This window comes from Hirundo rustica, chromosome 1 (assembly GCF_015227805.2).
Source record: "Hirundo rustica isolate bHirRus1 chromosome 1, bHirRus1.pri.v3, whole genome shotgun sequence".
NCBI lineage: Eukaryota > Metazoa > Chordata > Aves > Passeriformes > Hirundinidae > Hirundo > Hirundo rustica.
Genome location: NC_053450.1, coordinates 145,879,921 through 145,903,878, shown reverse-complemented (window position 1 = coordinate 145,903,878; position 23,958 = coordinate 145,879,921). Strand labels below are relative to the sequence as shown.

Below are 23,958 nucleotides of genomic sequence, written 5' to 3'. Positions count from 1 at the left end.
CCCCTATTGCAGACATTGAGTGATCTTTAATTGGGTTATAAATAAAAATAACTCAGGTGTCGGGTTATAATTGGTTTTGCTTATTGTTTATAAAAGTCCTTGAAATGAATTAGAAGCAGCCATTCTCTTGTCTTGAGGTCACATCTTGTGAGGCTGTAACTTAGATAAGATATAATAAACAACCGAGTCCAAAGGAGATACCATATGTCTAGCATCTTCTGTCCAGACCTGGCTAGAGCTAACACCTCCACACAGGAAAACCGAAGGACTGTGCCCGAGAACCGGCTCCTACAAACGTGCCGGCGTTTGTGGCAAACAGTTCCAGCACCGAGCTTCTGCTCGGTTCTGGGAGTGTTTCTGGTGGCGGCTGTGAGCCCGGGACTGCAGAGTAACAAGGCTTTCTGGCACGCTGAATCCTGGACGCTTTTCTCTGAGCTGCAGTAGCACCCTTCGAGCTAAAGAGGTTCAGTGTGTGCCGCACAGATCCCAGCCTGTGGCTGCGGGAGTATGGGAATACTGGTTCCCATCCTGCACTGACAGCTACAGCAGGTGGGAAGCAGTTCCTGTGCTTGTCAAGGTCTGAAATTGCCTGACTCAGTGAGCTCTCGAGGGGCAGAGAATGAAACACACTTTCTGGGTAGGAATGGAGCACGGGCAGGATGTCAAGATGAACTGGTCAGGTAGGGGAGTTTAGATATGCACAGATAACAAACTAGAAAAACTTCAATACCAACCTCTAGAAACTTCACCATAGCTGAATACCTTCTCAGCGAGACTTTTGCTGGTTTATTGCTCGTCCATAGATTTGGGGTTATGACTGGATGCCATAAAAAGTCTAGAAATGTAATTTAACATGTCTTGGAGGCATGGCTCGCTCTGATTCCCTCTCAGCTCAAGCTCCAGCATTTCAGTCTGGTTTGCTTGATTTTTCCTGTGAACGGGACATATGGCCTGTCACTTAGATATCATTAACAGCACAAATGGTCAAATGGACAGTTAATATTTTACAAGGCAGGGGTGGGTTATCTTATAGCATTCCCCTGTGCAGAGCTTGCTGAAAGAAACAAGAGTGGAGGTGATTTGAGTGAAAGCAACTTGAAACTAGCATTAAAAGTGGAAAAGATAAAAAAAAGACTGTAACAATGTGTTGGCTGCTACATATAATTTTAACTACATAAAACATAACAAAAATATTATAATTAATGTTAATATTGTGTTATTCATTAATAAACTACAAATTTAATGATATCACAAGAATGTTGATAATAAATATGTACTCTCAGAAAGGACAGAAATGTACACAGATTGCTTTTTATTGTGTTTATTTTCATTACTTTACAGATTACTTATTGATGAGTCACTGGCACAAAAGCACAGTAACTGGAGACTGAGCTTTGAAGAAATGCTGAGAACATCCTTCACCACATTGATCACTTGCTTGTTTCATTTTTCCAGATTAAAAAACCCCAAAACTGTAATTTTTTCTTCTATCATTTTCCTAAAGTAACAAAACAAGCTACACAGATCAAAAACCGACTGAGATGGACATACAAACCAGCATTTCACATGATGACAACAGAGTTATCAAGCAGCTTTCCTGCTAGTGAAGCTCCTTTAGAACAGAAACTATTTCCCTGGGAGACAGAGACTTGTCTATGCCTGGGGCACAGTTGGCATGGGACATTAGCAGCTGCACACAGTGATCTTCAGGCTACACAGCAGAGGGAAACGAGGAAAAATGTCCTCATATGCTATCGAGAAAAGAGGCTTTTCTTCCTAGTAATAACTACTGAAAACTTCTGTACAGGCACTTTAGAACCTGACAGTCAGAAACAATTACAGTTCCTGTCTTGCACAGACAAACAGAGCACTTCACCTTCACAATGCTGGCGAGCAGCAAGAAGTGACAAGAAGTCCTGGTGGATAATGAGAGGCAAAGAAGCAGGGACGAAGAATGACAGAGACAAACCATTTTCACAAAACAAACGAGAGAGACTTCCCAAGCCTCTAACCAGATACTTTCAGGATCAGGTGTTTTATGTCACCTGTATCATCTTTTCTTTTGCTCCCCTCCAGATTTGCTCTGCACCTTCAGAGCTCTTTGTGTTGAAAATAAAGCATGCTAATTTTTGTAATGGTATGCACTTCACTGTAACCTCAGAACTTCTACTCCACCCTGCATAAACAGAATGCCTGAAGTGACATACAGATGCCTTTGAGACTTAATTTCTGTATCTCCTGAAGTCTGCTGACTGTTTTCACTCAGCTAACAAGGGAAAAAACAGTTTCCTGTAATGTCTGGAATGTCTTTCATTCACCTAAAAATCCAACCAGCTGCAAACCATTGACAGACTTTTGATCTCTACTAAGAGAAAGTGAAGTGAAACCCCACCCCAAACTGAAGGGAAACCTTTTAATTCTCCAGCAAGTTAAACAAGATGATGACAAGCTACAAGATGAAATTAATGCTGAACAAAACTGGGATGTGACCCCAGCCTAGAATGCATAAACTCCTGAAAAATTCTTGTCTTCCATTTTCAGATTTGCCAAGGAAAATTAACGGGCTTCTTCTTCCCCCTTTACACCCAAACTTCTTCTTTTTCAGCTTTCTGTTAACTTGCTCTGGTGTTTAAGATTTCCACTTCACTCTTCTCAGCTACAGAGCTATCCTTGTTCCTTGTCCCCCGAGAGAATTCCTCTTGTGAGTCCTTTCCTGCCTGGAGTCACAGCTCTTCAGAAAATATTTGTCTAAATGATCCACTTGTGCTGAGTAAAAAACAACCTGGGTTTTATCTGAAATGAGAGGTAAATACTTCCCAGTCTTAACTAATCTGCTGTTCCCTTGACTCTACTTAAAAGGCCTCTTTCAGGGAAGGGGGTTGGCTTCAGCTTGCTTCAGAGAAGACAGATGTCTTTGTAGTAAGAATGTAATACATATATGCTAAATATATAAGTAGGATGTTGTATTTGCATTTCATTCTGCTATCTCAAGCTGATGGAAAGAGTGCTATGATGGATGGCTTCCAAATGTTTTTATACAACATAAGGTGAATGAATAATGGTACAGGAAATCACTCTTCTAGGAAGGAGTTATTAGGAGGTTTCATATATGAATCAAGAAATAACCCTTGAGTCCTTTTCTCCCTTAGATTTTTTTTGTTTGTTTTGTTGGTTGGTTTTGTTTTTATTTCTTGTGGTTTGAGCTCTGGACAGAAAGCTTTGCCTTTTCCTGCTATATTTACAGGTTTGAAAAATGCTAATTTGGGAGGTCCAGCTATTATTCTGTTCTGTTACAGATTTCCCAAGCCTTCTATCTTGTTTTTTCAAGTCCAGTCATGGGAGCAGAAGTAGATTTGTCCAGGACAATCTAACTTTTGCCACTTTATTTACTGTATGCTTATTTAAAAAGCTTCTTAGCTGTTGAAAAGATGCTGACTAGTACTGACCCATTTCCCTAGGCTCCTGTATTGCTATCTCTCTTGTTTTGTATCAGGTAGTTTGTGAAAAGCAGGTAAGTCTTTTGTTCTGTACTTGTTCGTATACATTACACAGTGCCTGCGACTCTTGCAGTGCCGTGACAAAACCAAACCAGTAGCAGAGCTGGAGTGACAATAGGCCACTTGTCATCCTCTTCTCAGGAAAAAGCAACTGCATCCATACAGGGCCAGTTAATTTTCAGGTGAGGGACCCTGTACCAAAGAAAAAGTTGTTTAAGCCTATTTTTCCTCATTTCAGTATTTTGCATTTCTTCAGGTAAAAAAATGGTCACCTCTGTAACCCACCCTGCTCCTAGGGAGTGTGCTGCTCCAGAGGAGAAGAAAGCTGCCAGGTGTTCTCCCCAGGAGATCTCTAATGTGGATCTTTGTACTCCTGCTGGACATTTTTTTCCTTCATATATATAGCTAAAATTGTTACAGTACAGTATTGTTATATTAAAGTAATTTTGGTAGGGATTATGAGGCTTAAAAATGTCTAGTTAGAAACTGAACAGCTGAATTGTCACTTGGCTAAGATAGCTGAGCCGCCCACAACCGCACCAACTCTAAAGAGAATTCAAAGCATCGAACTGGGGCATTTGGTCAGGTTGTGTTCAGGCTTCCTCCTGGGCACCTCTGTTCCATCTCTTGTCCCTCTCCTTTTGCCTGTACAGTCTTCCCTCTTTTCTTTAAAGCCATTTAGCTATTTAGTTTGCTCCCTTTTAGTGGCTTTGAAGAAGAGAATGGGTTAAAATTATGGAATGTTCTCCACCAGCTAGGCTGGTGATTTTGGAGGATGACTTTCAGTAATGAGAATTATGCTAGTAAATAGGTAAACCACTATTTTTGTTGCTGCTTAATACAGCTTTAAGACATGCACAGAAGTGAATAGAAAGGAAAAAAGACAAATGAGAACTGCAGGCAGACTACTTGTAGTTGGGAAGCACATTAAAAGAAAATGTAATATTTCCAGCTCTCACTGGCACATGTTCTTCTGGCCTTTTTACAGACCTCTTCTAAGGCAGTTAAGATAATCTGCTGGAAGAGAGAAAATAATTAGGCAAAGGCCTCTTTTGACTTTCACTATCTGCTACAATGAATAAGAATTTTAGGTGGAGGTTTATTCAAAGTGTTAATCAGCAGGGGAATTAATCACATTTCAATTACGCGTTGTAGGCTTCAGAGCGAACAGCCTACTTGTAGAACGTCGTGGTTAGCTTTGATGCACTGCCTCTGTCACTCCGTCTGCAGACACAGTAGAACTCCACATTCGGTATCTCCCAGCCCTTCTGTATTAAAAAAAAAAATTATGAATTTCCAGTGGTGCTTCAGGTAAGTTTCATCTCCCTTGTCAGTCCACCTGATCCAGTGTTACTGGAGGTAACTGACTAACTAAAGCAGCAGCAGTTTTAATTCGGTAACAGTAACGGCAAACTAACACAGCGTTACCCCGAAGGGCCACGGTCGGGACGGAACACAGCTCCACTGTTTAACCTCCGGTGACCCGGGGAGCAGCGGGGCCGAGGAGTGGGGGGGTGGTGGGGCAGCTCCTGCCCGGCCCCGGCGGCACTGCCCAGCCCGCGGGGCTGTCCCGGTGGCCGGGGCACTGCCCAGCCCGCGGGGCTGTGCCGGTGGCCGGGGCACTGCCCAGCCCGCGGGGCTGTGCCGGTGGCCGGGGCACTGCCCAGCCCGCGGGGCTGTGCCGGTGGCCGGGGCACTGCCCAGCCCGCGGGGCTGTGCCGGTGGCCGGGGCACTGCCCAGCCCGCGGGGCTGTGCCGGTGGCCGGGGCACTGCCCAGCCCGCGGGGCTGTCCCGGTGGCCGGGGCACTGCCCAGCCCGCGGGGCTGTGCCGGTGGCCGGGGCACTGCCCAGCCCGCGGGGCTGTCCCGGTGGCCGGGGCAGTGCCGAGCCCGCGGGGCTGTGCCGGTGGCCAGGGCAGTGCCGAGCCCGCGGGGCTGTGCCGGTGGCCGGGGCAGTGTCCAGCCCGCGGGCTGTGCCGGCCGGGAGCCTGTCCCGGTGCCAGCCCGTCGCCATCGCAGCTCGGAGCGGGGGCCGCGCCGCTTCCGCCGGATGTCGCCGCGAGGGCTCGGCACCGGGGAGGCGCGTCCTGCCCGAGCGGCGCCGCGATCGTCGCTGCTACTGCCTCCGCTGCTGCTCCTCCCGCCTTCTCCTCCTCCTCGTTGTCCTCGTCCTTCCCCTCCTCCTTCTCCGCGCCGCCTGCGGCCCTGCCCCTCCCCGCCCGCCGCCGCAGCTGTTGCTGACAGGTGAGTGCGGGGGCAGCGGGGCGCGGACCCTCCGCCATCTTCGCGGCCGCCCGAGGGGCTGAGGGGTGCGGGGGTCCGGGCGGGCTCCGGGGCGGCGGCGGTGGCACCATCGCGGTGGTACCTGCGCGGTGCCACCTGCGCGGTGCCGCCGCCGCCCAGGCCCGCGGCTCGAACCGGGGATCCTGCCCGGGCACCCCGTCCCTGCCCATACTATTCCGCTTTATTTTCGCGTGAAATGACTCGCACGTTCTCCTGTAAAAACCCCAAATAACCGAAAATAAGCTCTCCTTCCTCTTCTGTGTGTCGCGGTTTTTGAGCGCTTCCAGCCCGAGGCTGTAGGGCTGGTTCCAGGTTCTGCGGGTAGGGAAGCCGAGGTGCTGCTGAGGAGACTCCTCTCGCTAACTTTGTTCCTGTGCTGCTGCGTATCCTAAGGACAGGCCAAGCGTAGAGCCCCAGTAATTTACAGGTGAAGTTCAGATCCTCTGACACCTGTACAAATGGAGTAAACATGAAACGCCCAAATTTTTAAAGTGGAGCGCAGCGAAATGATGAGGGGAGCACCGTTTGTGGTGGCGTGGGGCGAACCTGGCCTTCAGCAGTGGGAGGATGACATGGAAGTGTCCAAGGTGGATAAAAGTTGTCTGTAAAGAGCCCTCTTCAGTACTTCTCTCTTTTTCTGAGCTAAAATCATGTGAAAATAAGTTTGAGGGAAGAATAGATGTGCTTAATGTATTCAGGAGCTGAGTGGATGTTAGGTTCCATTCCTTATGCAAAGACAAGGAAAACTTCTTTCAGGTTAAGTGTTAATCTGTGGCTCAAGGACATCTTGGTGTTTGTGAGAAAAGAGAAACTTCTACGTGTGTTTTTATCTCTCTTGTCTAGCTTGTCAGATTTATTTTGTTATTGCAATTTAAGTGGGCTTTCTATAACAGTAATATCTTGGAAGGTTTACGTAACGGACTGGTGGAACAGCTTTGAAGTGATTTGGTGTCATTGAGTACACCTTGACATGATACAAACGTCTATTGTTCAGGCACCCATTTTATAATATTACAACTGCATCATTCTCCTTAAGCAAATTTCTGAAACTGTTTTCCAAGCAAGTGTGCAGTTGGCATTTCTTGATGTTTTTGAAAGAGAGCTGGTAACCCCAAGAACCCACAAGTATGTTTTCTAATGGGTAGTTTGGATTAGGTAATCTTTGTGCATGGTGTCAGTTCTAACCTGTCTTGTAATAACTTTAGATGTAGCTTTGTGTGTTGTGGACTTGGGCAGCTGTTTTAAGAAAAGGTGCTGGCACCAAACATTAGAATATAAAGCAGAGGCCAGTTGTAATGTTGATTGTCTTTTTAATGCCAGTTGTTTTTGTGTATGTTTGTCCCTGAACTAGGTTTATCATGTTAAATCTAAAGATTCTAAGATAAGACTGCCTCTTTAATATAGACTGGCCCTTCCTTCTTTAATTCAGGACTTGTTTAAAGCATGCAGTCTTTAATATGGACTGAAGTACTTAAGTTTGTTGGTACAGTCACAAGACAAATATTGTGAGTGTGGTGATAATGTCTTACAAGAAGATTTTACCTTTATGAAGGCTTGAAACTGCAAGCCAGAACTAGTATGTGCCTAGTAAGGAGTAATTAAGTGGTATTGCATTCTACAAATTTGAGATGAAATTAGGATCATTTTATGGCACGGGATTTTAAGTTTTGGAGCTAAGACTAGTAGGTTGTCTTGTGAGGTGAAACCCAGCGTTAGGGGCTTTTTATGGAGGCCAGCAATTCAAAGCCCTCCGAGGAGAGTTGGTTACTGCACTGTGAATGAGCACTGAGGAATGGATAGGAATCAGGATGTTCTCCTGGCGAACCAGAGTGATGTGTGTTTTCTCATCCTCAAGCAATATGTGCTGACTATTTTTAGGCTTGGTGTTCAAGATGGCAGGCTGGGTGCTCACTGTGCTCTTACACGGACTGTTGGTAGGTTCCGTAGTTCTCTGTGCTAGACCATATGAGGTAATGCTTCAAGAATGTGCTGTGCAGAGAGTATTTATTGGTGCTTCTGAAGGGCTTGTTAGATGTATTACAGTTAGAGTCAAAATTACTTGGTTTTGTTCAAGTCTCTAGCACTAAAAGATTCTAAATTACTGGCTTGTAATATATTCCCAGATGAAGAACAATGAGACTATGGCCGCTGTGCTTGAATAAGACCATAATACCAGTTCATCTAATACATCCATAACAAATACATATAACATTTTTGTTTATAGACTAGCAGAATAAGATTCTGGCTTCTAAGTGCGGTGCAGTACTTCCTTGACCAAACACTTGCTTAAATCACCTTTGCTCTTGAGCTTCCTTAGGATTCCTCACCCTCAGGTCTTATATTTGCATCCCTGTGCCTGCATGTAGGCTACTTCTAGGGTGTTATGGATTTGCTAATACAGAAATGGGAGCTGCAATGTCTGCAAAACAGCTGAGGAAATAAAGTACCCTTCTAACATATTTTAGGATTTAACCAGCTCTAAGTAATTTAGCAGGTCCTGATGCTGTCTGTTGAACTCTTCTATGAAGTCAGTTCATCAATATCTATAAATAAAATAAGAGACAATATATACTGATAGGTTACTAACTAGTAATATAGTAGAACCTAAGATTATATTGCACCTTACACCATTTGAACTACTTGAAACAATGAGCACCTTCAGTGGGCACAGGTGGCACTGGTCTCAAAGGGAAGCTTTCAGTACATCAGCAATTTCACTAAATATGTCTTAGTCTGATGATTATTAGTGGACCCAGGAAGGTTCTACTATATTAAAAAAAAAAAAATAAATCTAAGTCCGCTAATTATTGTTGTTTAGTAGTAGATAATGTAAGCTTGTATGGCGAGAGTGGCATTTTTTGCTTTAGCAGAGTGTATGGTAGGCTGGGTCAGCCCTGCATTTTGGTGTGACTGCAGCATTTGCTGACATAGTTGAATTAGCAAGATCAAAGCTTGCTAGCAGCAAAACTGGGCTGGCTTACATTTAGATGGTGTTAGAACCTTGCTTAGGGTAGGTACTCGCTAATATGTTGAAGTTTTTATCCTTGATTTCAGATGTATAACATACTTAAAATTTATTGGTGCAGCTTCTTTACTCTGCTTTCTGTTGAAAGGAGGCTGTCAGTTTCAGTGGTGGATGCCTGCTTTCCCCCGTTTCATTTCGAGGAACGTCCAGTTTCATTTGAAAGAAAGCTGCACTAAATTTAGGAAGAAAATCAATGTTGTAATGCTTGAGTGGATTTCACAAGGTTTGAGCACACACATTAATATTTCTCGCAATGGTTTTGTTTCCTAAATATTTACCTTTAGCAAAACAGCTAGTCTTACAAAGCAGTCTGTTTAGTCTGATCTTTCTCAGGTGTGCAGTAGTTTTGAGGCTTGCATTGAATTAATGGCACTTGGATGTACAGCATCACTGAAGCAAATTGTTCACTGAAGACCTCAAAATTGAAGTTTTACTCCTTTAAATTTGATTTCTTTGCATATTAATAAAGAGTGTGGTGGCATATGTTGATACTTACATTCCCTTAACTCATGAATAATGCTGTCAAACTGAGTTCCATGTAATTAAGAACTTAATAACTGTAATCATTCTCCTCTCTGTCTGCTTTCCCTCCCTGCTTTGTGGGGAAAAAAAAATCGCAAACCCACACACTCCCCTACTTTAACATGCATCTTTGTATTGTAAGGTTTTAATGCTGCACTAGACAATAATTATTATTGTAAAATGCCTTTGTGTTTTATGTAGTATACACGGAATTTTTCTACTAAGCCATGTTTGAAAATGGGAGACATGAGATAAAGAGATTTAAGCATACACAAATACACAAAAATAGTATGGTTTTTTTTTATTTTATTTTTATTTGACACAATCATTTAAATAGTAACTATTGCTATTTCTGAACTATAAAGAAAATGGAGCAGGGAAATGTTTGGGAAGATGTTGCTGAATCTTCCTGATGCTTTTCCTTCACAGACTTGTGTGTTGTCTTGAATGAACAAAAAAGGAAATGCAATACTGTAGCCGTTCTGTCTGTGCTCTGACACATCTTAAAACAGCTTTTCTCTCTGGCTTCAGCAACATGCATACCCCAGGAATTCTCTCCTTTCAGAGCCTTCTTGTTTTGTGTTCAAGAGCAGAAGTAGGCAAGTTCGACTAGTTATTGCTGCAGTGAGTTTTTAAGTCTGGTAAGGCCAGTGTGTGCCCTCTTTGTTGGTGCTGTTTCTCTGTTGTGGCCGACTAAAACAGTAATTGGTTACACATCTGCTCTTTACTGTTACTCTGATGAAATATTTCCTGTGGCTGAGTACATCTGTTACACTAAGGTAGGTGGTGGAACTTTAATTGAATACACTGTAAAATATCCTGTGAGTTTAATTAAATAGCATATCTGAAATACTGGAGTGTCTTTGCATTTAGCAAGTAGTAACCACCTGTGGTCTAGATGTTTTCTGGGACATCTTTTCCTCCCCTACTTCTGCAAATTTACATTTGTAGAAAGGTTCTCTTGAGGCTTTGACAGATTATTGCATGAAGTCTATGCAAATTATTGTTTTCCAAAACCACTGAGCAGAATAGCCCAGTACATCTCTTAATCTCACTTTTTAGTAATACAGTACTTGTGAACTGCCACCCTTAGTGGAAATAGTTTAGTAATACAATATGCTTTCTCCTTCTCCCCTTCTCCTTTTTTTCTCAGAAAGTACTTTTGTTCAGCCTTTTTTATGCTTATTTGCTAATTTTTAGCTTTTGTGAATTTAGCTTCATTTGATTCAGGAAGCAAGATTCCAGTACTTCTTGGTGGTTTTACTTGGGGTATTACTGAGTAGAAGGAAAGTGACCTTAGAGCATTTTTCTTTTCAGAACCCATTTGGAGCACTTGAAAGTTAAGATTAACTATATCTGCTTAATAATATATAATGGATTGTTTTGAAGTACTTTTTTCTTACTTGATTTGACTGGGATTTGGTGCCTAGCCTTGACTTGTATTTGTGTTTTCCCTCATCACCCCTTTCCTGTTGTCGGGTGTGTTCTAACTAAAAAAGTTTCAAAAATTTGAAAGACTTTGACTGGTTTGTGTACTACTGACTGTTTCACTAATCAATATTTAATATGGTTTTCATAGGATATGTAACATGACACTGATATTCTGGACAGGTAATTTTCATTGTTTGAAAACCTTACATAATAAGGGGAATCAGGTAACTGCTAGAAATGAGCACCTTAATTTCTTAGCGTCATATTGCCAAGGATCTGTTTTGAAATCTGCTCTTGAAAAACCTATAGCTTCTTACTGCTGCAATTAGAATCAGAAGAGTTCTGAAATTGTCAAAGTGAAGTTAATATTTAAAGGGACACTGTTAGTATTTTAAAATTGAATTTCAATCCTTGTTCTAAAAAACCTCTTTGATTATTGCTCCCTTACTCAGAGTTTGTAAGGCTGTTTGGTGGGATTCAGAACAATAATATTAAAGGCAGTGAAGCTATTCCCCTTAGCTTCTCCTTCCTGTCCTCTGTATGCACATGCCTGCTTGTGGCCTCTTTGGTTTCAGCTTTGCTGTGGCTGTGTGCACCCTCCTGCCGAGCCTGGGAACAGCTGCATGTTTGCCCTCTCCAGAACGTGCATGGGTGGTGTGTCATGCTGCTGCATGAGGAGAGGGCAGTCCCTGGCAGTGACACTGGCTGCAGGTGAAGTGCTGCTACCAAACAGAGACAGTTTCCTACCCAGTCTGCTCCGTTTGCTCATGAGCTGCCAAAGTAGAAACTTCTATGTAGTGAACATGAGAATTTCGCTCTGCAAAGATGTAATCTCATGCATATGACTGTGTCCCTTTAAATTCTATGTGCTAGGGTCTGTAGCTGCCAAATCTGTGTGTACTGATGCTGAGTGCTGCAGCTGATTCATTGAGGGAAAGGATAGCACCCAGAGACCCCATGTCAGGCTCCAGGAGTGCGTCCATGCAAACCTCATGAAATTCGACAGGGCCAACTGCAAGGTGCTGTACCTTGGGTTGGAGCAGTCCCTGATGTCAGTGCAGGCTGGAGGGTGAACAGAATTAGAGCAGTCCAGCAGAGAGAGACCTGGGGGTATTGGGGCATGAAAAACCAGACATGAGGCAGAAATGTGTGCATGCAGCCAGTGACAGGCAATGGCACAAGAAGATATGGACCTGTTAGAACTGGTCCAGAGGAGAGCCACAAAAGTTATCAGTGTGCTGCAAACCTCTTCTGTTAAAAAAAAAACCAACGCTGAGGGAGATGAGGTTTTTAGCCCAAGAGGATTCTCTGGGGAGACCTTATCAGGGTCTTTCAATACTTAAAGAGAACTTCAGAGAAAGGCAGACTTTTTAAGGGCCTATAGTGATATGATAAGAGATAATGATTTTAACCTAAAAGAGGGTAGATTGAGGTTAAATAGAAGGAAGAATTTTTTTACAGTGAGGGTGGTGAAAAGTGGGCGCAGGTTGCCAGAGAGGCAATGGATGGCCCACCCATGGAAACATTCAAGGTCGGGTTAGACAGGGCTCTGAGCAACTTGATGCAGATAAAAGTGTCCCTGCCCATTGCAGAGGAGTGCAACTAGATGACCTTTGAAGGTCCCTTCCAATGCAAATCATTCTGTGATTTTATTAAGCACTCAAAAAAAAGATATTGCTCGGTAACATCCTCCAAAATGAAGTAGCATGGCAGAAAGGGCAAGTGGAAACTAACATAGTTAAAACAATGACTGGTAAGGCATAAGCCACATTAACATCTTTGGGTCTAACAGTTCAAGAGCCACATCTGGCAGGGATTAGAAATTGCCTTTTTTTTTTTTTTTTCTTTTTGTCCCCCCTCCACCCCTGGATCTTAAGTGAAATGATGTTAATGCATTTATAGAATTATATGTAGCTATTTGTATGAATGAAACTGTCTTAACAAATCTGCCTGTGTGCACACTGATGCTTCTGGCCTTAAAATGTTCTGGCCTTTAGAAAAATCTGCCAAATTGCAGAATATGGTAACTGAAAGCCATTGAATGAGTGGTTCCCAAGGGAGATAGGAAGCAGGGTGGAAGAGGGGAGAATATATATGTGTATGCTTGGGATCTGATCCTCTTTTGAAAAGAAATAGAAATGTGATGAGTACAGAAAACCTGTTCCTCATTCTTGACCATATGTCTGTGAACAGGAAGATGTTTAGTGAAACCCAGAAAATTGACAATAACTGTTTATGGGATGCACTTAAAAAAAAAAAAAAAAAAAAAAAAAAAAAAAAAAAAAAAAAAAAAAAAAAGAGGACTCTAGCCACAGTGAATAGCAGAATTTAAGCAAATAAGGAATTACCCAATGGTAGTTTTTTCCAGTCTCTTCTTTAATTTGTGAATATAGCTATTTAGTTACTACTGATTAATCACACATAAAAAGCTCTGATGGGATTAGGTGCAGGAGAGGACTCTGTGGAATTCAGAGGATATGAAAAAAAATTTTTAGTACAGTACAGGTCACTGGTGCAACCTAAATTTTATTTTAGACTCACTGTGGAATTGGTGTCAGGTTACTGGAACTCAGTTGTTCCAAAAGCTAATTAAAATACCAAGTTTTTTAATAAGGATGGATGGGCATTAAAATCTTAACTAAATCAGGTCTCATTTTTAATACAAATTTCTGTGTTTTTATACATTTTCATTTTGTGATATAAAACCCAAAGGAGATTTCAAGCTCTTGTAATTCACGTGCATACTGTGTTTTTAGTAAGGTATGCTTTTCCTTGGCTGTATGACCTGTTAAAAAGCTGAAAACACCTTGTCAAACCCCTGAAGTGGTTAATGCCTGATCTTGTTAATAGCGATGGTGCTCATTCCTAGCGTGAGATCCAGCGTGTTGGCGGATCTTAAATTGGAAGTGGCTCTTGGTTTGGTTTAAATTTTCTCTGATCAACTTATTTAAAAGGAAGCTCAGTTGCCTGGTTAGCTTTGCCAACTCTGCTCTCCTATTTCTCTGCAGGCTATTGCACCTATTTTAAGTTTTAATTGTTGTTTCAGAAATGATTTATGCTGGAGAATGAATTTTTAGTTTGTTCTCATTGTGCATGATTGAAAAATTTTGGGTAATCAATCCTGAAACATTTGAAATGTTTAATGACTGGTACCCCATGAAACAAAAAATAATTTCTGTTGAATGTTTGGTTTAAATTAAAAAAATCCTGTAAGTAAATGCTTGTAAAAATAAAATTTTGACAGTAAAGAACATATTCTCCATATTTATGCAATCAAACATAATTTGATTTTTCATCTATATTCTCCACATTTATGCAATAAATCAGACATAATTTGATTTTTTTTTAAACAGGGGAAGCAGTAGCTCATACATGGTAATACTGTTTGGAGATACTGTCAGGTGTTTTTAGGCATATCAAAATGCATATATTTGGCTTTATCAAGGTGACAGAAATGAACCACATCACCAGCAGCCTGTTAAGTCAGGTGCCCTTTCACTACTCTCTTAAGTTCATGGGCACAATCATTATTAAGGGAATTGAAACCATGAGTTGCCAAAAAAGGTGGAAGGTAGTTTTCAGAACTTCTGTCATGAAAATTAATTTCTGCTTATGTCTGAACAACGATGTCTGTTAAATTTTGTACAGTAATGCTTGAAGTTGAATAATACATTTTTAACCTGACAGTGTCCCTAAATTACCATGTTTGCTTTCATTTTCCAGCTGGGTTTTAATTTTGCATGCATTTCAGTGAACTATAGTATGCAAAATAGTTGTTTCCTGGAAGCATTTTGGGGCTGTCTCTGCTGGTGTTCTCCAAAATGAGCAAGGAAGTGGAATTTATTTTTCTTTTGTGGAGGTTTGTTAGCTAATGAATAAATAATGCAGAAGCAATTCCACTCTATTTACATATATGAATATGGTTTTGAATTAATGTTGTTTGAAGAACAGCTGTAAGTAAGAGAGGTTTCTTCTTTTTAATGACAACCCAAACAACTCCAAAGTTTAGCAAAGCTAAATACTTCCATTTTGAGAAAAAATATTTAAATTGGGGTTCCTTTTGGTTCCTTTGGCAAACCAATTTGTAATATGTAATGCTTGTCCTTAGTTTATCGTAGGAGCCTCTGTGAAGCTGTTTTTTTGAAGTAATGCCAATAGAAAGTGGAAGTTGTGCATCTGCTCGCCAAGCAAAGCAGAAACGTAAATCACACAGCCTTTCCATTCGAAGAACCAACAGTTCCGAGCAGGAACGGGCGGGACTGCAGAGAGACATGTTGGAAGGGCAGGTAAGGTGATGCTTGGGAGCTTGCATCACTTTTTAATGTGTTTTCTATGGGGAGAAGCTAAACACACCTAAATATTGAAATATGTCTGGTAAAGCTGCAGGGACAACAGATTTTGTTGCTTGTAAGTGCTCACTGCCTTTGGAGATCACTGATGTGGATGTTGACCGTGTTACAGGTTGTGTTGAGACCTGTGGAGTTTATCAGCTTCTCTGTATTCTTACATGAATGATAAAGCCATAAAACAGTGTGAACCCCAGCCTGTTTAGTCACCGCAACTTCTCCCCCCTACCTGCAAAAGAAAAAGTTCAAGGTTGATTCTTGCTTCCATAAGTTTGCATTTGGAACAGTAACAACCCAGAAATATGAATAAACCAAATACTTCTTATGATGGAAAATATAAGTTGGAACGCTGTAAACAAATACTGCCTGCCTGACAGAAGTGAGCTAACTCAGACTTTTGTTTGTGTGGGATTTTTTTTTGTTTGGCTCAAATGAAGGTGTGCTCTTTTGGGATTCAACTTAAGGGAAAGAGCAGCGGCCTCTGCTTCTGTAGCCTTCTTAATCACGTCAGTGTAGTGGGTGCAATCTGGACTTGGAGTGTTGCACCTAAAAGTTATGAGATTACCTCTAGGTAAGGCTTCTGTCAGAAGCAGTACTGGTCAAAGATAAGCAAATACCAGTTTAAAAAGTATTTATTTTCAAATTGACAGCACAGTGTTAGTGTGGGACTGGCAAAGATGATGCAAAACTTGATTTTTATCAGACAGTTGGTTTGAAATACAAATGAAGTTTGGCTATGAGAAACATCACACTAAAGTCTGCAGATAAGCTGAAGGGAAAACCTGGTGTTTTCTCAGTGTTGTGACTTTTTAAAAATTGAATCTATTTTTTCAGTAAATCATAGTATTAGTTTTCTGGGAACTAACAGAGCCTAGGTTGTTGCTTCTAGTCATCTAGAAGTTGGAGAATGCAAGTACTTGGATAGAAAACTCTTCACGCATTTGGAACTACTGTAGCATTACTTCAGGAAAGATGTGAAGGGCAGCTGAGAGGTCAAGACGTACTGGCACCCCTGCGTGGTAAACTGAAATGTTAAGCTGTTTTATTATTAGCAAACCCTATGTTTTATCTATCATCTTGTTTGGTTTTTTTGACCTGGAGCAGCTAGTTGGCAGATTCTATCAAGTAGAGAGTATTAATGTCCCTTCACAGTGCAGCTGTAAACTGCATGAGATCTAGCTAAGGACTTTTGCAGGTAAAGAGATCGCGTTATTACATGCTGTTTTAATAAGCTGTTGTAGTGGTTTTAGTTAAAACTGGGTGGAAACACCAATTAATGTAGCGGTTTCACGTTCGCCAAATTTTGTTTGCTAAATTTAGTGTAGTGGTCTTAGTGTTTACTCTCTTCTTAAGGGAGAGGATCAGGAAAAGCAAAGCAGGCTCAAGCTTAAAAATAAACAAATAGTTTTATTAGCAGACACTGAAAGAATGGAAAAATTGAAAAAGCCCAAAAAACCCAAAATGAAACTTCAAAACACTCTTCCCTTAAAACTGTTAACTTTCTACAAACAATGTAGAGAGACAACCTGTGATTTTCAGTCAGTTTCACTGTTTAAACATAATTTTTCATTACTTTGGGAGAGGAGTCTCTATAGTCTTATGGGGACATTCGCCACAAGACAGAAACAGTCTTGTGGCTCCCAGTGTCACAAATCTGCAACTGCCTGGAGTTTTTGCAGATTGTGCTGTTCCACCCATTAGCAGCCTTTCCCCTGGCTACTCATGGGCCTCTCAGTGTATTTGGGGTACTGTTTAAGAATGTTTCTTGTAGTATAAAACAAGGATTCTCTTCTTCTATCTCTAAAATTGCCTCTGTCTCAAAAGAAATAGAGACTTCCTTGTACCCCAGGAGCCAAGGGCTTCAAATCACTTCCTCTTTAAAATCATCTTTGTCTCAAAGGCTGAGACCTCCTTTTACCCCAGGAGCAAGGGCTTTGAGATTGTCACTTACATCTCAATTATATGAATCCCCAACTTTTGACTAGAACCAGCATTCCCCCAAACAACATTAAGATGTTACAAGAAACAGTCCATTTCTCCATAGTTTACCCCAGAGAAGTCCGGTTAAAAATGTTCACATCCTCAGTCCCTCCTTCTAATAATCTTTATCACTTCTTTCACTCTTGCTCCACTGACTTCATGCAGTGTTATTTCTACGTCCACTCTGTCTCTTTCTTTTCTCTTTCAGGGAAGGGTTAGGCCTTGGAAGCTTCATGTTGCCAGGAAAGGGTTAAATCTGCCCAGGCCTGCAGTGTCCATGTGATTTCTGCTCCACTGCAGCCTCTCCCTGCTGTATCTCAGATCAGTTGGGCTTCTCCCCTCCACTCTTTTTCCTTCTCCCTCTGGAATCTCCGGAGGAGGGGAGGGGGACAGCTCTGCCCACCCCTCGGTGACAATTGGGGCGGTCTCGGCCTAAACAGGCCCATGGCTGTTATCAGGGGCCCGGCAGACATCCCTCCCTGCTCTGGGAGCTCTGGGGCTCCAGGGAGGTTTTCAGAGTAGTTGATGTTAAGTTGCCACCTCTCCTCCACTGCCAGGAGCCCGATGGAGCCCGGCCAGGCCTCGGGGCCGGCTCCCCCTACAAAGCCCCTTTTGAGGGGGGGCAACAGGCCCGACTCCATGTTACCTGTTGAGCTGGCCAGGAGGAAAGGGATTGACCTGAACAAAATCAGGATTTATATGGGTATTTCCCAAAGTTGCATTCAACATTCTCAGTGGTCAGAGCAGATGCCAATATCCCAACCTAGCCTCTGATAGGCCCCTGTCCTTTCTAAAGCCATTCCAAGCTGCTGACAGGGCAACATTCCACATTCCTCCCTAACTAAAAACCAAACTGTGCCAACCCATGACAGCTGTTTTAAATAATGCCAACTCTAAAGAGAGGAAAAGAAGTGGATGCATTTTACTATGTTGGTTACTTCATTATAAGTTTAGATTTGTTTATACTTTTCAGGCTTTGAGAAGTGATTTGAAAAACTTCTCTGCATCTCCTCTTTAGTTGCAAAAGTTGTAGGATAAGTTAGTTTCTTCCATAACCTTGCTGTATGAAATTATTGCGTAATTGAATTAGAAATAATTCTTCTAACTTCAGTATTTCTCTTAATAGTGTTTAATGTATTTAGTATTTTTGTTTAATCAGTTTTGTTTCAAGTTGGTTTTAATTAGGATCTGTTTTGCTTCTGGTTGTTTGCGAATGCCTCAAGAAAAGTACTCTATCAAGGGAGAGGCAGATGAAGAAAGGAATGATGTAGAGGGGCTTAAGGAGCATGATCTCACTTCTTCCAGCACTGTGCCACAGCTTCAGCCAGCTGTGAACCTGTGTAAAATTGTGCACAAAGCAGGTGTGCTCTGTATCATGGCTGTGAGCGGTTTCTCTTGCTCTCTCTTTAAAACTTGGGAAATAACTTACATAGCCAGGGTCATGGCCGGCCTTTCCCGCTGTGCCTGCAGACAATTCCCGGGGCTGTGGCGGAAGGTGACTCAGTTAAGTGAAAACTTCTTTTTAAAAAAGTTTATAGCTGGCTACCTAGGTAAACAGTAAGTGTAGTAGGCCAATTGGCATGTTGTGGTCTACGAGCAACTGAAGAATAGAATGCTCGAGTAATACCTGGGGAGGGAAGGATTAGAAACTGTAGTTTCTTCACACTTATGTTAATGACAGAAATAGGTAAATGTTAAAACAAACATTTAAAATTTTAGTTTGTCTTAAACTTTGGTAATAAGGTGCATTGTGTTCACAACTTTCTAACTCATTGCATAGACAGCTTTTGAATTACTTTATCAAACAAAGGCATTATTTTTTCTTGAATTGGAAACATATTGATATTAAAAATAAATTTATTCTCACTTTCTATTTTTTAAAATGAATTGTATGTGTATCTTATTTTTATAATTTTTCTCCACTAAAGAAAACCAAAACAAATATCATAGGTGATTTGAATTCTATCCCCTGAAAGCGAAAGAATATATAAAAAGAATAACTTTATGATGCACAGAGCTATTTGTTTTGTGTTCTACACTAGCAGTAGTTTTAATTTCTGTCCTTGCTGGGTCATGAAGATAACTGTTAAAATCAGTTCAAGATTGAAGAGTAATTTTATCAAATATATGTAAAGAAAAATATAACCCCCCCAATATTTTCCCTCCTAGGATTCTAAGTTACCGTCTGCTGTCCGGAATACACTCCTTGAACTTTTTGGACAAATAGAGCGGGAATTTGAAAACCTGTATATTGAAAATTTGGAATGTGAGTATCTATTTTTTTCTGGCAACTTACGAATTGTTCGTATTTAGGAACTAGGAATTTTAAGCTGTGGTACACTGGCTTGGAGCCTGCTTTTTTTTGACGTGTTCTGGGTGTTTTATTCTCTTAAAACCTTCAGTTGTGCTGGTTAAAGGCTGTCATCCAAAGTTCACATTTTAGTGACAATTTGCACAACTGAATTCTCGGCCTGCTGCTGAGAAGTTGGCTGGCAGCAAGAAAAGTAGAATTTCCCTCCCCACCCTTCAGAAATGCTTGTCAGAAAACAAGTGATGGATTTGTATCCTCTGGGGTATGATGATTTTCCTTCTTTTCCATTTCCATTGCTTTATCTACTTTCTTCACCTCACAGCTCTAGTTAAGATTGTGATCTCTTTGCACCACCCTGACAATTTCTAATTTTTTCTCTTCTCATGCTCAGTCTAATATTTTTTGTTCTTGGTCTAATTCCTACACTAGTGCTGGAGTTATTGTACACAAAATTTTTTTAAAAAATAAATTCCAAAGTATGAAAAATAGTCATTTGCAGCACTAGTTTTCCTGTGAGACTCTAAGGGTAGACAAGTATTCAGGGAGAATGCTATTTTGTGATTAATAAAACTTGTGTTAAGAAAGGATGTACTAATTCTGTGGCTAAAATATTTATGATGCCACACGTTTTCTGTCTTCTGCTGGATTTAATTCAATACGGATGGGCCATGTATTTCAGAGAAATGGTTTTGTTAAACCTTAGCCTCATTTATTAGTAAGAGTAATTAGAAGCCACCAATACTTTGCATGGAATCTGGGCCAAGGTTGAATCTTACTTTATGTCTTGGTGAGACCTGCTTTTATAAAATCCCAGTTGATCTTCTTTCCCCTCCTTAGCATAAAACAGCAGACTTACTAACCATAACAATTCTTAAATAGTATGTTAATGCTGTTATTAATGATAGTCAGTTTTTTGTAGTAATGTGAGTTTCTGGATTTGTTAGTGCGGAGGGAGATTGATACACTGAATGAGCGCTTAGCGGGTGAAGGACAGACAATTGATGGTGCTGAACTGAGCAAAGGACAACTGAAAACAAAAGGTAAGAGAGCCACAGAGTCCTAAACCAGTATTTTTGAATTCACTTTTTTGTACTTCATTGACCAAAACTTAGAATGTTACTGAAGGGAATTATTACCAGTTATACAAACAAGCTAATGCTGTATTTGAAATATCTTCCTTTGAATTTATTTGTCTCAACAGCCAGTCATAGTACCAGTCAGCTTTCTCAGAAATTAAAGACAACCTACAAGGCATCTACTAGCAAGGTATGAGACAAATTAAATCTCTACTCATCCATGTGTACTCGTAAGACTAACGTGACTGTCTTTTAAGTGGTAAATTGTGGTTTCTTTAAGCTGAGCAGTGCTGGTCTGTAAGTAAATCTGCCTCCTAAGGAGCAGTATGTTTATCTTGGATTTGTCAATGACCCATTACTTCAACCATACTGTATGATATTGTTACAATAAGTGCTCTCCTTTTTTGAAGAAAGAGCTTTGGAGGGGAGAGAGTGTGCACACATGTATGTGGGAGTGCTGTTTTATAAATAGAACTAAAAAAATAATTCTGTTTCATGAGGGAAACAGGGAACTTGCAAGTGGATTTCTGAATAAAGATTTGGGTATTGCAGTTGAAATGGGGATTTAAATAGGTGCCTCTATGTGTACTATTAGAAATTTATTTTTTTAAATAATTTTCATTTTTAGCTATGAGACTAGAACAATTTGTTTCCTTTGTGTTGCAAGCCTTGCTCATCAGTAGCTAGTGATCTTTTTTTGCTTGGTGTTTTGGCACAGTTAACCTTTCTGATGCTTTTCATTTTATACATCTGCATCAGCCTGTTTTTTTTGTTTTCCTCACTCTCTCCCCTTTTTCAATTTTTTTCAGAGAGTTTACCTGCTACTCTTTTTTCTCTATATCAGAGTCATTTAATGATGCATTATTAAGGTTAGATAAAATGTAAGGAAACGACAGTAGAATCTGGTATGTGAACCAGCTGTATAGGCAGCTCTGTGGTGACCTGTAATGCAGGCTGATATGCGGTGTCTTGGAAACACCTTCTCTTAAGTATGAAAGTTTGAGAGTAAGAATAGGGTGAAATAGACTGAAGCTACTATTTGTTCTCCTTTTTATTTTGTTGTTTTTCGAACTTTTATTCTTGCCAGTCTTTTAAGACTTAATGACTTACAAAGTCTTTCATGAGGCCACTTAAATAGTGACATGATATTAGTAGGGGCTGTATAGTTATGATTTAGTACCCTCTAGTGTAATGCTGGTTTTTTTTTTTTTTTAGGGCAGGTGTTAAATCCTTGTCGTCTTTTACTTTCTTACAGTGTAGCACTCATATATTTTTTCCCTGGGCAAGACAGGTAGACCTCCCAGCTTCAGCATGGGAGGCTAGGAACTGTGAGGTGGAGACTCCTGGGGAGGTGATATGCATGCACAGCAAAGCAGCCATGAGTAGTAGAGCATGAAGAACTTAATACCTGAACATTATGCACATCTCTTGTATCAATTGGTAGCCAACAGATGTCAGCATGTGCTGATGTATTTCTTTTCACAGCTTTGAGTCAGAATTTACTGGCAGTAGACAGGAGCTGAGGGAAGTTACAACACTGAGAGGATCTCTGTCCAGTGTGTTCTTTGGAACCTTAATGCACTTCACAGAGATGCTGTATTTTGATCTCTCCTTCCTTCCTACACAGAAAGTCAAAGCTGTAACCTTTTGTCTCTTGACCCACAGAGAGACTATAGCATAGGAAATTGTATAACTTTTTAACAAACCATGATTTTTCCATCTGTACCCTGGCTGGATGTAGTTCCCCAGTACCTTGTCTGAGAAGAAACACATTTAGAGTTTTAAGAGTTCAACAGCTTTGAAATTCTTATGGCTGTACTTCCTATGAGTATTGAATGAACAGTGCTGTTTCCCAGAATGGCTGTGTTCCCAACTCACTGGGGTAGTAGATCACAAGTTTTCTCTTCAGCACTTCTTTTATACTACTACCATACAGGGAGTTTCTTGGGTCTGAGGTTTTTTGGATTGGTTTTTTTTTTAGCCTGTAGAAAATTAGAAGAGACTTAAGTTTTACAAACCAATTGTTTTATGTAGTTGCACACAATTATGTTTTTCAGATTGGCAGTGCATCTAGAATTTTTTTTTTTTTTTTCCTGAAAAGTCCTTTCACTATTTGCTTAATCTGATGAGAAGGCTGATCCTTGACTGCTTTAATATTGGTAAAAAATACTAAAGCAATCTATTAATTCTCTTGGGGACAGTGGTGAAGTGAACATTCTTAATTCAAGCCCTTCATATGAAATTTCCGTACTCTTTAAACTTATTTTTTTGTTAATGGACAAGATTCTGTAATTAAACTACAGTTGGTTTTAGTTGCAGGAATCACTACGTGAAATCCATGTTTTGATGTTAACAAAATGTAATGGCTGCTGTTAATGATTCCTGTCTTGTGAAAGTTGTTACAACATTAGGGAAGCATCAATTGTTTATGCAGAGTCCTAAAATAAACTAAAATGATGTAACTTGCTTCATCCAAACTAAATTCCAGGATCTCTGATTTGTCTAGATCAGGATAAAGACTCTTAAAAGAATGTATTTTATTCACACAGTTGTTAAAAGGAATAAAACTTACTTGACTGTGTAGTTTTACCCTCGCTGCTTAAAGTTGCTTCACAGGACATTCTGTTCATCAGGCACAGTGTAATGCTGCTGGACTGCTCCTGAATTAATCAAGTTTTCGTTCTTATTTCCAGTGTGCCCTGTCTGTATAAGAAACTTTGTTTCATGGTGCCACATTCTGTTTGCCTTGCAATTGTTTCAGTTTTTCAATTTTCACTTGTTTACTTAGTACACAATTGTTTCCCTATTAAATCTTTCTGTAGAAGGAAGTACATGAAACTGTATCAATTTAAGAAAGAGGACAGACAAAGGTGACGCACACTCAGGATGTGCTTGGTCATTTATTTATATATGATGATCTACAGAAGTTACTTCAGAAATTTTCTGCACTACAGAGACCTCTTTTTTAGCAAGTTGCATGTTCTTTAAATATTTCCTTTCCTGGCTTGGGACCTTGTTTATATGTGTTTAGCAAAGCAGGAATTAGTCCAGGCCCTGTGTAGTTTATACAATTATTACTATGTGAAGTGAAGGGCATCAAAAAAGAAAGGAAAAAGAAGTGTGGAAAAAGCGTGTGTTGAGTAAATATTGGTATCAGGATATTTACTGTTGGATAGTGTTTTTGAACTTTTTTCTTTAGTGCATTAAAGACTTCTCATACCTCAAAAGGAGTTTTGCATCCTTGCCATTAAATGACCACTGTCCAGCAGTTTTGGAAATTCTGTTGATGGGTAGGGGGATAGTTTCTCCTTGAAAACTTTTACATGAGGGTTTGACTCAACATTAGAGAAAGAGAATGCAAGCACAAGCTGAGGTGGAAAATACCAAGTTTGGAGTTTGAGTGCTGTATTAGTCCTTTCCTGTTAGTACTTAATTCAGCTGTTCCACTTCTCATACACGAGTCCATTTAATTTAAGGACTGTATTCA

General features: G+C 40.6%; 1 protein-coding gene and 1 long non-coding RNA gene across 7 annotated transcripts in view; one reads left to right on the top strand and one right to left on the bottom strand.

Moving 5' to 3' along the window:
* Nucleotides 1-3,153: 3,153 nt before the first annotated feature.
* Nucleotides 3,154-4,767, bottom strand: LOC120759986 (uncharacterized). 2 transcript variants are annotated; one of them, XR_005703269.1, is made up of 4 exons: nucleotides 4,674-4,767; nucleotides 4,457-4,511; nucleotides 3,783-3,902; nucleotides 3,154-3,689 (listed from the first exon to the last, which is right to left on the bottom strand). It is a non-coding gene; the product is annotated as an uncharacterized LOC120759986 (long non-coding RNA). The 2 variants fall into 2 exon arrangements; XR_005703268.1 differs by having other exon boundaries at nucleotides 4,633-4,749.
* Nucleotides 4,768-5,555: 788 nt separating this feature from the next.
* WDR37 (WD repeat domain 37) overlaps nucleotides 5,556-23,958 on the top strand; it is a 44,805-nt gene continuing 26,402 nt past the window's right edge. Inside the window, exons 1-6 of one of the 5 annotated variants that reach the window (XM_040071328.1) lie at nucleotides 5,556-5,741; nucleotides 10,907-10,938; nucleotides 14,867-15,044; nucleotides 19,254-19,350; nucleotides 20,340-20,435; nucleotides 20,597-20,661. In XM_040071328.1, coding sequence (XP_039927262.1) covers nucleotides 14,907-15,044; nucleotides 19,254-19,350; nucleotides 20,340-20,435; nucleotides 20,597-20,661 — 396 coding nt within the window. In that variant the 5' untranslated portion in view covers nucleotides 5,556-5,741; nucleotides 10,907-10,938; nucleotides 14,867-14,906. Of the gene's footprint in view, nucleotides 5,742-6,023; nucleotides 6,208-6,235; nucleotides 6,368-10,906; nucleotides 10,939-14,866; nucleotides 15,045-19,253; nucleotides 19,351-20,339; nucleotides 20,436-20,596; nucleotides 20,662-23,958 lie in introns of those variants that run through there. The other 4 variants (XM_040071350.2, XM_040071361.2, XM_040071339.2 and 1 more) reach the window with 4 other exon arrangements.